Here is a 15,453-nt window from a genome sequence, read left to right as displayed (position 1 = left end):
TTTCACTGCCAGGCTTTCCTCAGGACCTTGTAGTGTAACCCGATGGGTGTGCACGCACTAGGTGCACCCTTCTCTGAGTTACTTGTGGGATGTTTGCCTTTCAGCTTTCTGTGCAAGGGGTAATGAACCTGGAAAGATAAAACACAAATAAACATTTTTGATTGTTTCATGAAATGCAATGTGCCCAGATTCTTCTCTTGTTCGTGTCTCAAAATTCTGGCATGCAGCGTGAGCGTGATCGATTTGTGCACACATACCATGCCTGTAAGAGAAATCATGTGCTGTGAACTTTCACTACTATAAATGAAGGAAGGAGTGCAACTTCACCCCTAAGCAATATGTCATACACACTAGATAACTTTTCTGTGGGTGTCAAGTGTCCTCAACTTTATGCGAGCGTGCTGGCAAAAGTGGAGCTCATAATTATTATCCGCAAGCACTCATCGTACAACTGTGTGTAATTTTTCTTTCTTTCCTTGTGTCTCTCTCTCTCTCTACATCACTTTTTGTGCTGTGTGGCATACTCCCTCTGTTGTTTAGTTATTTATCCCAAGGGGATTGGGAGTGCTCCCCAAATTGAAACCCTTTCTCTCTTCCTGATTGATCAAGTAATTGGGTGGCCCCAAAGTAATTGACATCTGTGGACTTTGGAGCTGTCAAAGAAGGGACAGAGGCTGCAGACTGCGCTAGGGGGTTTTAAACTCTCTACGTCTCGCTGCAGCTTTTTAGATCTTTCCTACAGACCGCTTCAGCCTATGAAGACAGACTTACATTGGGAGTCATGTTCATCCCTTCCTTGATGGCTTTCTTGTTTATCTCACTTCCCTATTATTTATTTTATGGCTTTCTCTCTAGGTTTGTGTTTTTCCTGCCCAAGGAGTATTTCATTCTCACTGTGTTTTGATTGCATTACATGTATCCTTTCATTACCTCAACCTGAGGTACACGGATGGCTTAGCAGCCATCCGTGTGCATCATTTGGCAGCCATTTTTAAATGACAAGATGTCCGCCTCGCATGCAAGTGTGCCCATCCCCATCACTTGTAGTGTCCCTAAGGATTCCATAATGGGCCTTGTAATTTTCATCCTCTATATGGAGTGCCCTGAGGAACTACTTACAGACAGCAGCATTAAAATTGGCCAATATGCAGATGATACTCTATTCTACTTCAAAGGCTTCTCCGCTCCAGCGGTTCAAACAATACCTGCATATCATACAGATCTGGATGTTCAGCACCTACCTCATGGTCAAGCCGACCATAACAGAACTACTGTTATTTGCCGCAAGCAAGAAATAGCACAGACCTGTCTCAATGACATGAACTTTGATAGCTTGAATCCCAACTTTCACCGAACAGCGAGACACCTGGTTTGCCCCAGGAAACCAACCTCACACTGAAGGAACACACTGCTCAAACATTGCAAGACACCAGCTCTCTCTTTTAAAGAAGGTGAAACTGTTTCTTCTAGAAAGCGACTTCAGAATTGCTGTACAATCCCTCATACTCTTCTATCCGAAAGGTGGAATCACCCTGCTCCATTTTACATGCCGCAGCAAGTCTCATCTGGGGGTTGAGGAAATAAGGTCACATGTAATGGGATTGTAGTATGTTGTATATGTAATTATTAGAAGGCTGTGGCTCGGTTGCTGGGGAGCGGGGACAGTTGGCGGAGGAAGCAGGGACGGGAGGACGTGTGCTGTCATTGTATCAGATACTTGTCTTTATGAAATAAACCAATACTAAACTATTCCTTAGTGCCTACAGCTTGCAACAATTGGCGACAAGCTGGCTGACCGACCTGCTTTATTGGCATTTCAGCAGCACAGTCTCTGCGATTCGGATCAGGTTAAAGGAAGCTACCAGAATACGTGGTATGACGTGGATTTATTGCATTCAATCGTAACCTGTCATGAATTGAAGTCTTGAGAAGGTACGTGTAGTGCTGGCATTGCAATAGGCATGTCTTTCAAGAAAGGAGACCCCTGAGCTCTTACTTACCAAGCGGTGTTGTGTTTATTTAAACACTGGGAGCAAACGGAGCTGACATGACGTGCCGTGCACGGTTTACCTAGGAGGAAAGCTATACACGAGGTCACGCTACGTGACCCTACGTGGTACCATCTTTTAATTCACGGAGTTTTTTTTCTTGTTACCGCCTATGTTTGATCACACTGCACAATTTGAGCGTGTGCACTTCCGGATAAAACTCCTGCGGTAAAACTAAACACCTGTTTATTTCTCGGCAGGATCTGTTACTAAGATTTGCAATAAGATACTGATATTTTGAACTTTGAGTGGTGAAACATGGACAGTGAACTTCATACTTCATGCTGAAGATTGGACGCTGAACAAATCCACTCCTTAAATTAAGATATAGCATTTCTTTCATTCTACGCTTACATTTCTTGTGTATCTAGAGGACATGTCTGTACAAAGCTATAATATCACTGCACCTCAATCATTCTGCCCTTCTGGTTTCCCTGAATGGAAAGAATATATATATTTTTTTAAATATGCTCTTACACTCCATTTGACCTCATGGACTCAAAGTATATTTACAGATGACTAAAACTACCATAGCAGACGACATTAATGTTTGTGATGCTGCTATTCACCATTTGGATATTTAGTTTAAACCCAAAGTGGGTATGGGCACCGCTAGATTCAACTTTTTCCAAAGAAAACCGGATCAATCTATCGATGAATATGTCACACTGAATCAAAAAAGTTTGCTTTAGATTGTAAATTTGCAAGAGGAATTCATACGTAACCAAGTCACAATTCATGCATACAACCCCGCTATCCAGGAGCGTCTTTGGATAAGGGGCAATTCTTCCTTAGAGGAAGTAGCAGCTATTGTACAAAAGGCTGAATTAACTAGTAAATCCGCTTCAGCTCTTAAAAAGGAACATAAAGATAGTGAAACTATTTGCAAGATACGTCCTAAATCTGTAAATAATTCAGCTAGGTTAAACAATGATAAGAAAAATAATAAAGAACAACTCAGATGCTAGAGGTGTGATAGTAAAGACCACAATGCATTTAGTAAAAGGTGCTCAGCTAGCAAACAAAAAATAAAGCAATTGCTGGATTATTGCTAAAGTGTGTAGGAAAATAGATGAAATGCATAAAATTAGTATATGAGGAGGTTAATGTTGAGGGTGGGGAGTCGTCAACTAGTGACCCAGATGGAAGCGATAATGTAGCCAGTTTGTACAATAGTTTAGTGTTAAACATTCAGGGCACTTCATGGAAAAGCAAACCTGAAGGTTTAATGGTCATTGGTGGAGTTAAACTAATAAATAACACAGACTCTTGCTCACCTTTTACCATTATTAACCCCTTCGCTGCGGGAGTAATTCCCCCGCTGTGCTGGGGGTAGGGGGGCGCGCACAGCGCCCGCATGCTCATGACGAGCTGAGCTCGTCATGAGCTACAGTGCTCCTGTGCTCATGACGAGCTCAGCTCGTCACAGGTGCATTGGTTCCCGTGGAACGCTCAGCACAGCAGGGGAATTCTCCCGGCACCTGAGCGTTCCACGGCCCATGACGAGCTGAGCTCGTCATGAGAACCGGAGCACCGTGCCTCATGACGAGCTCAGCTCGTCATGAGCATGCAAAAGGCTAAGGAAGATTTGTGGAAAACAAATTCTATGTAAAGTATGTGACAAATTATTACCGACGGACATCAAACCCGAAATGTACAGTGGAGAAAAAATTGATATGATTGGATTCAGAAGTTCAGGTTTAAAAACAGATTCACTAGAGCTAAATTGTACGTTGCAAAAAAGGGACCCCCTGTCATAGGTTGGGTTGATCAAAACAAGTTACATATAATACTTGATGCCAACAGTAAGGAAAAAGTATTGATTATGGATGAGGGCAAGAAAATTGGTGACATCATTCAATCTAAATTCACAAATGTTTTTAGCAATATGTTAGGGAAGGAAAAGGGTTTTGAACACAAAACTACCAAAGAGTAATGCAGAAGCATAAATTCATGAAGTCAGGAATGTACCTTTTATGGTCTGTGATGAAGTTTCTAAGGAATTAGATAAACCAGGGGATACCAAACCAGGTGAAAGCTCATGGGTCTCTCCATTAGTGGTCGCCAGATGTAAAAATGGCAAGTTGAGATTATGTGTTGACCTTTGCCATCTTAATAACAACATAGTTGACCTGAGGCGGAAGCCGGGTTCTGGAGGTACGCTATTTTGTTTTAAAATTGTGCAAACTGCTCTTAATTTGTTGAATTGATAACCTCTAAAAGCTTACCTGACCACTCTATTCCGCCTTCATACCACGCAGCCGATTGAGCGCTGCTGCGGTAATTGTTTGTTGTCATTCAGCGGCCGCCATCGCAGGCATGCTCGCTAGCCACGCCCCCTTGAGGCCACGCCTCCTGCCCCGTTATAAGGCGCCGCATCCGAAGCCTCAACAGAAACCAGATTCCCAGACCTGAGGCGGAAGCCGGGCTCTGGAGGTACGCTATTTTGTTTTAAAATTGTGCAAACTGCTTTTAATTTGTTGAATTGATAACCTCTAAAAGCTTACCTGACCACTCTATTCCGCCTTCATACCACGCAGCCGATTGAGCGCTGCTGCGGTAATTGTTTGTTGTCATTCAGCGGCCGCCATCGCAGGCGTGCTCGCTAGCCACGCCCCTTTGAGGCCACGCCCCTTCCTTTTCCTTCATCATGTGCCTCGGCAGGAAGCGCAGCGGACGAGCGCAGCGGGAGCGCCGTTTGCGCGCCGAAGGCGCGCCTAAGGCAAGCCCGTCTGCGCCCGTCTGCGCCCGTCCGCGCCTGCACGGGCCCAGGGACCAGGCAGAATGAAGAACTCATTAGGTATTCCTCCCTCGAGTTGCATTCTCTTCATAATCCCGCTCATCAACCCCTCGACCCCACCAAATACGCTCGCCTAAAGGCAAGCAATATCCTTTCTCACCATCACTTACAAGAACCGACCCCTATCTTATCTCAAAGTTCTAAAACCAATAAACCCCCCCCTAAACCCAATCTCCGATGTCTCTATCTTAACACCAGATCCCTGGTCAAACACCAACTAGATATATTCCTGCTCCTGAAATCGGATAGCCCTGACATACTATTTGTCACTGAGACATGGCTCACTACAGACTCCTTGCCAGATATACTCATGGCCTTACCATCAGATTATTACATCCTGTCTGCAAATAGAAAATCAGGAAAAGCTGGGGGAGGTGTTGCCGCCATTATTCATAAAGACCATACGTTTACCATCTTACCTCCCCTAGACTTACCAGATACGGAAAACGTAGTCATCAAATCTGACACCGATACAGGCACCATGGTGCTAGCATTGATCTACCGACCACCTACATCTATGCCTTCCTTCCCGGCTTCCTTGTCTGAGCAAATAGCAGGTCTAGTCGTCGACTATGACAAGGTCATGGTCATAGGGGATTTCAATTACTGGTACAATAACTCGGAAGTTGGACCTCACGCCACAGAACTTTTCGAACTCCTCTCTAATTTAAACTTCCACAACACGTCTTGATCCCCACCCATGAAAAGGGACATATCCTAGACCACATCTGGTCTCACAACATCTCTACCTCTTGTCCCACGGCCTCACCATGTATATGGTCTGACCACTACTTATTGCAATTCTCTATCACCACTCAGGGTCACCCAAAAAACCAGGCGCCCTCGGGGGGGTCAGCCAGGAAATGGAGATCCCTAAACCTCCAAGATTTCCTCTCCACCCTGACCAACTCCATCCCTACCCAGGGACCAGACATCAATCTGATGGACAAAGCGCACACCGAGTGGCTCCTCTCTGCATGCAACGAACATGCTCCCCTCACCATGTTCTCCCGCGCCCGTCGTATGGACGCCCACAGATGGTTTTCCGCTGACTTAAAAAAGCAGAAACTAGAACTCCTCCAACTAGAGAGGAAGTGGGGACATGGCTACCACGCCATAGACAGAGCATTATACAAGACAGCCCGCAAAAATTATATGAACTCTATCTTATCTGCCAAAGCAACTTTCTTCTCAGATAAAATCTCCAACGCCAAAAACAAATCACGGGAAATCTTCAGGGACGTAAACGATTTATGCAATGACTCGAGAACCTCTCCCTCTCAACCTGCATCACAAATGATGTGCAACCGACTCAACGATTTCTTCAAGGAGAAGATCGACATCATAAAAAACAGCATCCAAACCAACCATGCTGTGTCAGACTATCCGGACATCAGTAGAAATCCTAATACCCTTCAGGATATCCCCCCCATTGACCCACCCAAATTACTGGAACTAATGAACCGAGTAAAATCGGGCTCACCTAACGATCCCTGCCCCTGCATATTCTGAAAGAAGTCTATGCCGCACTCCCTCAGGGCATACTCCCCATTTTGAAGACCTCCCTATCACGAGGAATAGTACCCGATTCCTTTAAAAATGCCACCCTGGTCCCTCTAAACAAGAAACCAGGTGCCGATCCCTCTAACCTCTCTAACTACCGCCCCATTTCCCTTCTCCCTTACTGCGCAAAGCTGCTGGAAGCCTATGTAACCAGCTGCTTATCCAATTTTATCTAAACATCAGACTATCTGGAATCCAACCAAGCGGGATTCCGCCAGGCACACTCCACCAAAGCGGTGATCCTCGCCGTGCAGAACACTCTAAGGACCAACGCTGACAATGGAATTCACCAAGCCCTCGTACTTCTTGACCTATCGGCCGCGTTCGACACGGTGGACCATACTATTCTATTACACCGTGTCGAACAAGCCGGCCTCAGCGGCGCGGCTCTCTCTTGGATTAAGTCCTTCTTGACGGACAGATCCCAGGCTGTAAAGCTGGAGAACTTCACAGCCCCCAGACTCCCAACCACTTGCGGTGTCCCACAGGGCTCCTCACTGTCTCCCCTCCTTTTTAATTTATATCTTAAACCCCTACTGCACTCCCTGAAAAATAGAAAAGTCATCATTTATAACTACGCAGACGATCTGCAGCTGGTATTCCCCCTCAACTCCCCGGACTCCGTCGAGGAATTTCAAAAGACCATGCTGCACATTCAGAGTTGGATGGATCAGAACCATCTTAAGCTGAACCCAGGAAAGACTGAGTTGGTACTCCCCAGCAACAGCGCACTCAGTTGGGGCCCCCACTTCTGGCCATCCTCAATGGGCACTCCCCCATCCCCCTCCCAGTCAGCTAAAAGCCTCGGGGTCACTCTCAGCACCAACCTCTCACTGAAAACCCAGGCCGGAACAGTGATCTCCTCCTGCTTCTTTCAGCTAAGAAAGATTTAAAAAATCACCCATCTGCTGACCCATTCTGCTCTCATCCAGGTAGTATTCGCACTGGTTCTCTCGCGATTAGATTTCTCCAACTCTATCTACCTGGGCCTTCCCCTCACCATCGCTAAACGCCTGCAGATTGTTCAAAATCAAGCAGCCAGATTAATATTCAAGAGCAATCGCAGGAAGTCAGCCAAACCTTTGTTGGCCTCCCTCCATTGGCTCCCCATAACCCATCGGATCACCTTTAAGACAGGCTGCATAATTTTCAAGGCTCTCCACGGAAAAAGCCCCAGGTTCGTCAACCAACTCATAAACAAACATGAACCTACCCGCGATCTTCGCTCTGCCCATCTGTCCCTCCTCACGGTGCCGACATTTAAAAAGAAACGACTTGGCGGATCCTGCTTCGCATACCTCGCCCCAAAAACCTGGAACTCACTGCCCTTGTCTATTCGGAACTGCACCAAGCTGACAGAGTTCAGGAGAACATTGAAGACCTGGCTATTTAAACAAGCGTACGGTTAGAGCACTATTCCATCTGCCCCTTCACTTACCATCTACCATCTGTTTCCTTCAGCGCCATGAAACCCCTGGGTGACCGTGCGCTTAACAAATTCCGCATAAGATAAGATAGTGGTCAACCAGTTTCCCCTGCCTAGAATAAACAAGATTGGTATGTGGCATTGTAGGCAGGGGGGGGGGCGTGGCTTGGCCACCAACAGGAATGGACGCATGAGCACAAAGCTCTGTGCCCACCTCTAGTTTTATCCTGCTTAATTTTGCCCTGCTGTCCCTGGAGGGCTGGCCATCATTACCTCCAGCTGCGTAGCCCCTGGGGAGCCGTCTGCTGTGGCGAGTGCCGACCTGCAGCGGCGAAACGCAGAATCGCCAAGGAGTCCATCAGCCCGGCGCTGGCCATCTTTCTGCGGCCTACACAACCAGGCCCATCCCCTACCTCGAGTGCGCAGTTGGCTGGGCCGGAGTGCAGCCGAGCCGGCCCCGACTTGTGGCAGCAGCCGGTGTACCGACGAAATTTGGAGCGAGGATGCCGGAGGTGCGGCGGGCCTCGGAGTGGCCGGAGAACCCAGCAGTGCCCTGCTGTGGCCCTGGTGGGCTGAAACAACTCTGCATTCCTGCGACGCTTAGACCTCGAGGTGAGGTTGCGGGCGGCCTGCTACGCCCTGGTGGATGCGGATACCACCAACGGCCAGTCGACCCCTGGGACCAGAGTGGGCGGACTGGTAGTGGAGTCTGGCTATAACACGGAGGGCCCTCGCGGATGCCTTTGCGGGACAGCGCTATGCACCTCCGCGACCTGGTGCATTCGGCCTAGGCCCTGGCCGGTATCATGCGGGGGCCTAACTGGCGGTGTTAATCGGCTGCCCCGTCTGCATGCGATCCTACCTGCTGACGTGTGCGGGAGTCACACGTTCCGCCCAGTTGTCCCGGTGCTGGTCCCTGCGGCCCCGGTTGAGGAGTAGGGCAGTCTGTTGGTAACCCTTGACAGTTCGCGTACCAGCAGCGAGGGACCAAGGGGTGCTGACAGAGATCCACCTCTTCTGCCAAGGGACACTATTGACGGAGGGCGGTCTCTGGGCCCTGTGCCCGGGCAGACTTCGATGTTGTGAATACTAGGGCCCTGACTGCATGACGCGGGCCCACCTGCGTAGCTGGAGAATCGACTATAGCTCGCCACCACATCCGACTTGCAGCACAGTTGATGGACTAGGATTGGCAAGTTCACAGGCGCATCTGGGTCGTCTTTGCTTCTACTTCTGGGGGCTCTGCAGGTCCTCAGGGGCCTGGAGCGGTCTGGTGTTTCCCTGGGACGCCCGGCGAGCGAGGCAGACTATGACCACCTTGGAGCCCTGAGGGTCATCCGGCATGACAGAGTGGAGTCTGCTGTTGGGAGAAGCCCTATCGCCTCCGTGATCGGAGGTACGAACTGTTGATGTAGAGGGGTGCTCCTGGCGAACCTGTCTTGGGGCGACGTTCGCAGATGCAGGGCCAGGGAACTGCATGAACGTCGGTACGATGGGGAAACTGCGCCCGAAGCCGGGCGCGATGCCCCCTGACCCTGCGGTGGACCTACCCGTAGATTGGGACCTGGGCCTGTCTGGAGACCCCACGGCGGGGCTACAGCAGCGCCAGATGGAACAGATCCTGAAAGCCATTGCCGACACGAGGGAAGCCCTACATCATGACATCGCCAAAGTGTCCACTGGATTGGGACTCTTGCGTGCAGACCACGGGAAGCTGGTGGACCGTGTCACGCAAGCCGAAGTTACGCTGGCTTCGCTGGCACCAGCTCAAAAGGTGACAGATGCCACCCTGGGGGACGTACAGAGGAGAGTACAGCTACTGGAAAAAAGGGGCGAGGACGCAGATGGCCGCAACCGGCATAACAATATACACGTGGTGGGTTTGCCAGAAAAAACAGAGGGTATTGACATGGTGAGCTATCTGGAAACCTGGCTACGCGAGGTGGTTGCTCCTGAGGGGCTGACTCAATTTTACACACTTGAACGGACTCACCGGGTCCTGGCCCATCCCCCGGCGACAGGGCGAACCCCTCAACCAGTTGTAGCGCGCCTTCTGCACTAAAAAGATAGAGACACGATCTTGCGGAGAGCACAAGCGATGGGGCCCTACCAAGTGGACAATGCACGTGTTTCCATCTACCCGACTACTCTTTTGAGGTACAACACCACCGCTCCTCGTTTTTAGCAGTAAAGAAAGCTCTTCGAGAGGGTATCCGATACTCGCTCTCATTTCCAGCCCACCTACGGATAATGATGGATGGCAAATCCTCTTCTATAACACTCCTGAGGAAGTGTGAAACTGGTTGGAGTCTTACAAGGCCGGGACGGATGCTCACACACCAACTGGGGATGCAACAGAACACTGTACCCAAGCCTAGGAGGAGCCTGTTACTAGGCCTAATCTCTCCCACCTCCCAGATGTACTATCGTTAAGTGTGGATTATTGAACTATGCCATAAGGGTGTATATTTGGTATACCTTGGTATTGTCAGTAATTTGGTGGTTCTTTTCCAGATTTTAAAGCGTCTATAAGGATCTTAAATTTAATCTTTTTAAAGTAGGATGGCTCGCCTTGTTTTAATAACAGGCCCCTGGCCTTGCTTCCTAATGTTAATTCATAAATTGAGGGTATAGCCTGATCCCGACTGGTATCTATAGAAACTCGAGCTGTAAATAGGATGGTCATTTGTTGTAAGAGGGTCGCCCATAGATAATATGTAAAATTTGGGATTGCTAAGCCGCCTCTAGAGTATGGTAATGTTAGCTTAGGGAGCGCTCTCCTAACTTTGCCATAATTCCAGACAAACAGCGACGGCTCGTGGGGGGAGTTACGGTGGGGCAGGAGGGTGGGGAGGGAGAGGGGCAGGGCGGAGGTTGCTAAAAACCGGCATATGGATAATTGCAGGTAAGTAAACAATTTAATTAATAAAACGAATTTCGTAGTGCGCCTTGCATCGCAAAATGCAATGCAGTGCGAGCTACGAAATTCGTTTTATTAATTAAATTGTTTACTTACCTGCAATTATCCATATGCCGGTTTTTAGCAACCTCCGCCCTGCCCCTCCCCCTCCCCACCCTCCTGCCCCACCGTAACTCCCCCCACGAGCCGTCGCTGCAGACAAATCTCGAGATAGCTGAGTCTAATGTTTTGATTGTGTCGTTATTAACTAAGAGGGGAATTGCCCGGGATAGATATAATATCTTTGGGAATACGCTCATTTTAATGTACTTCCCTCTACCTATTATAGAGAGATGGAGATTATTAACTCTAAGTAGGACTTTTTTTACTTTTTTAATAAGCGGGTCGTAGTTTAGTTGGTTGATTTCACTAATTTTTGGCGAGATATTCACCCCCAGATATTTTGCGTTGTTATCTCAACAATTGCCTCTGTGGGGTTTGGTGTTAATACCGCCACGTCATCGGCGTGTTATTGTTACTTCCAAAGGCTTCTCTTATCCATAAATTCTTCAACTTTGCTGATCCAGAACGAGCCAAAAGGTTGAACTTGTATGGGAAGCAGATCTGGGTTGTGAATTAAGCACTGAATATTGGAACAGGATCTGGATCAGCTCGTTAAAAATCTCAAGATCTGCATCCACCATTCAATCTATGTTTTTTCTGTACCATAGATTGTTTTTTACTCCTATCTCCATTGCTTCTTTTACACACTCTGATAACAAAGCTTGCTGGTCCTGTTACCATCCATTAGCTGATTTATATCACCTCCTTTTTTCTTTTCCTCATGTGGCCTCATTTTGGTCACTAATTTGGTCTAGGGTCTAAACGATTTTTAATCTCCATACTCCCTATCAAACCCCACCCTCTTTATAGGCAGTCTATCAGAGTCACTCGGGTTACTATCTCATGAGCGGGGACTTTTCGACCTCATGTTAGCCTTAGACTTTCAACAGATTACACTTAATTGCAAATGCTCAAACAAACTCAGTCAAATCCTGGTGGTGCCAATACCATAGACTAGATACCGCTTTCACATCCTGTCATAATCCAAAGAGAAATAGAGATCTATTTTGGTTACAACTAACTGTTTATTTGAATAAAATCTCCATTGTTCAGCTATTCCGTAATTGTTTCTGAAAATTTCCAGCCTCCATGATTTTCTGTTTAACTTCTTCGCCTTTTTTTCTCTTTTCTTTTTAAAATATTTATTATTGTAATTCTATTTACACATATCAACCTACATTCCATTTATTCTGATATATATTTTACTGTCATTTAATCCCCAGTTGTAGAGCATATCTTATTTCTGCTCTCTTTTTCCCCTCCCTCACCCTATTTCTGTTTTCCATATAAATCCTAAAAATTTGTAAACGGCTTTATACTATGTTTCATGGAATTTTATTCCATATAATTTAATTGTTCTTGTATATTGTTCTGATATTTGCCCAATGTTGTATGAAGAATTGTATCTCAATAAAGCTTATTAAACATAAAAAAGAAAGAATTACATCAAAGGACATTGCCACTGTGATATGTTGAACTAGAGTGATGACGGTGTAAAATGTAGCTCTAACCTTTATAATCTAAACTATCATAATCTTTATTAATGAACTCCCCAAATTATCCATCTTTCAGCACTCCAATTTCAATTTTAGTAAAGCGTTCGTCTAGAGCCTGGACACAGACACTTAACAAATCCTGATACACAAGAAGTATCAAATTCGCGCTTCTAAAAGAACTCCTACAAAGAGGTGCAGATTTTAGTCTTTAAATAATTCACAAACATTGGCAACAGTATGCTTGAAAAGCTGCACCTGTGGCAGGTTTCAATGCTTACTATTGGTAAGTTCAAGTGGCATGTGTGGAGTTTTCCATTTCCCCAGTGCAGAAGTGTTCACACAGCAAAATGCAATTTTGTGGAAAGGCTCTACCATGCAGTTGCACTTTTTTCATTATTTTCTTGTTTTCTACATGGAAAACAATTGTTTCCATGGAGAAACATCTTCCCCCACTCTCCGTGAAGTTTGGAGGCATTCTATATCCATTGCCTGCATGGATGAAGATTTGACTCTTGCCCTTTGCTAGAGAAAATTACATTTACAGGAAGGGAAGCTTGTGAATGCCAACAAACTCACACGTTTAATGACATTCATAAACGTTTAAGCAAAACTATAATTGGCGGATCCTTCGCTAAGGCGGAAGAGTGTCACCCTACTGCTCTGTGAGCAGTAGTTAAAGAGAAGTAAAATGATAATAAATAGCTTTATTATCATTCTAGCTTTCCTTTTCTGGTGTAGGCGGGGCTTAACTGCCAGAGCAGGGCTGCAGAGAAGTGGTTTGCCCACTCCATGATGCGGAATAACGCTTTGACTGGCCCACTTTGGCTGGCCAAACTGTCATGCGCACTGTGCAAGTTCTGCAACCAGGCTGTATTACAGCCTGGGTGCAGAACATGTCCCAGGCTCCCATTCCCTGCCTGAGCGCCGATCCACTGCTCTCAGACCAATCATAGCACTGCATTGCAGCATTGTGATTGGCTAGGGCAGTCAGGTGGCCGGCCTAAAGGTAAATGTTTTTTTTCCCATTTACAACCCTCCCCATACCCCCGTCCACCCGCAACCCTCAATAAATAGCGGCCGTCACCAAGATCTGCCCACATCCCACTATTGAATGGAATTCACTACAGAGTAGTTTTATACATGCGTTCAACTGAAGTACATAATTACACAGTAGTAAATGCATTTACACCTGTAAGGTAGACTTTGGTGGGTACCTAACTGTCTTAAATTGAGCGGGTTTCAGCTGGAAACTTACGTTTATGTCAGAAAATGGTTTTATTAATCAGGCTTGCAGTCTACACTTGATCCATATTCGCTTTAATGTGTAACAAACCAAAGCCTGTTTGATATTTTTTTGCAATTTACTCTGTATATAGCCATCAACAAACACATAAAATACAGAGATGAGTTTTACTTACCACCTTCCACATTTAGAATCATTTGTTTAGAAACTACATTTGTGGAGCCTTCCTGGCTAACTTCACAGATAATTCCAGCTTTGTTATCACATTCAATGTCTGGTTCAAAGTTAAGTTCACTGGAGACAGAGTATGTTCCATCACTGTTCCTTGTGTATCCGGAAAGCATGACCTTCCACGGCTCTGTTTCCTCCCCGGCTGCATCATCTGATCCTGTTTCAATATTAGTGTTGTTGGGAGTGTTCCTCCAAAGCAAGTAAGGTGTCCTTCTGTCTAATTTTCTGATTACTTCCTTCATCATATCTGTGCCACACTTCATTCTCCAAGTGATTTGAATGGCACGGGGATAAAATCCGGATACATCAACCTTTAATTTAACCTTTTCTTTATGTGTAATCTGTGTTAATGCCTTTATCTCTGACACTTTAGGTGGCACTGTTGAGAAGAAACAATGTAGTTTTACAATGTGCTTCATATGTTTAGGGTGTCAAGAAACTTTACAATGTTTAAAAGTCTAAATTTCCATATTAATAACAATTATTAAAATAGAAGTATTGCACATACAAATATGAACTACTGACATTTTGTAAACCATGAAAAATTATCGATACAAACTGGACAATATTGCAGTCTACCCTGAATAATGATTCTGCGCACTTTGAGCCTTAACAAATCAGACTGCTCTAAACTGAACACTGCTCCTTGGCCCATGAAGCAGAGATCCAGATACATAATCCGCAAGTGGTAATGGATGCCCGTCATCTGATGTAATTTGGGATTTCACTTTCGTTCAAGAAAGCAGTTCCAGCAGGATGTTTAAGCTCTTGCACAAATCTGTAATACCCCACTGCTGACTTTGATTAATAAATAAGTCAATGGACTGTATATCAGGTAGAGCCTACATTTAGATAGGTAACTCTAGAGAATGCAAACATTTGTTTTAAAAACAGTAACTCTTTTAAAAACGGTTACAAAACTGTGAACGTTGTTTCCCTAAGCAGCTTGATGTGTCCCTGTGACTTAAAGAGCAAGTCCAGTCTTATGTCTCTTTAAGTCCATTTCTTTGTCCTTGGTACAAGAGGGAGAGCAAGTCCAGTCTTCTAGATTCTTCTGAGGTCTCAGACAGCAGGTCCATTCCTCTTCTAATCTTCCGTAGGTTAGAAATGTTCTGAAGTGGGTGCCTATAAGTGGCAAATGTATACCTGGCACAAGCTAGTGGGTGGGAATGACCCCTGGGGACTAATCAATCTAGTTTGGGCATTTTCAAGATACTGAACATGGGCTCCAGAAAGAGAGAGAGAGAGAGAGAGAGAGACTGACTGTGTGTGTATCTGTCTGTAGGGGGAGTGTACTATGGTAATCTCAGTGTCCTCTAGCCAAAAACCAATTTGATGCAGTACCTGTACCCACAACATCCTCAGAAACAGATGTCTGGTATAATAAAGCTTTCAGCAATCAGACACTGGAGTCACACAAATTATTTTGGACTTCGGTTTCCCTCCTTTGAAGTGTGCCTCAAATGTTATATTGAAATCTAGCTGACCTGTCAAACAGGTTGTGAGATGGTAATACCAAAAGAGGCCCTCTGTGATTGGGGACTGACTGTCTGGAAAGACAACAGAAGGGCCCTGCTAAAGTGTCAGCTAATACTGGTTGGTGACAGAGGAGGCCTCTTTGAAG

At 46.0% G+C, this 15,453-nt stretch overlaps 1 protein-coding gene across 1 annotated transcript in view; it reads right to left on the bottom strand.

The window, feature by feature from the left end:
• LOC147663993 (uncharacterized) overlaps positions 1 to 15,453 on the bottom strand; it is a 264,963-nt gene that overhangs the window by 142,653 nt on the left and 106,857 nt on the right. The window contains exon 5 of the mRNA XM_086950021.1: positions 13,774 to 14,208. Coding sequence (XP_086806147.1) covers positions 13,774 to 14,208 — 435 coding nt within the window. The remainder of the gene's footprint in view (positions 1 to 13,773; positions 14,209 to 15,453) is intronic.

The sequence above is a fragment of the Lissotriton vulgaris genome, unplaced genomic scaffold (genome assembly GCF_964263255.1).
Source record: "Lissotriton vulgaris unplaced genomic scaffold, aLisVul1.2 SCAFFOLD_1406, whole genome shotgun sequence".
NCBI classification, from domain to species: Eukaryota; Metazoa; Chordata; class Amphibia; order Caudata; family Salamandridae; genus Lissotriton; species Lissotriton vulgaris.
Note: the sequence above shows the minus strand (reverse complement) of the source record. Positions and strands in the feature narration are given on the sequence as shown.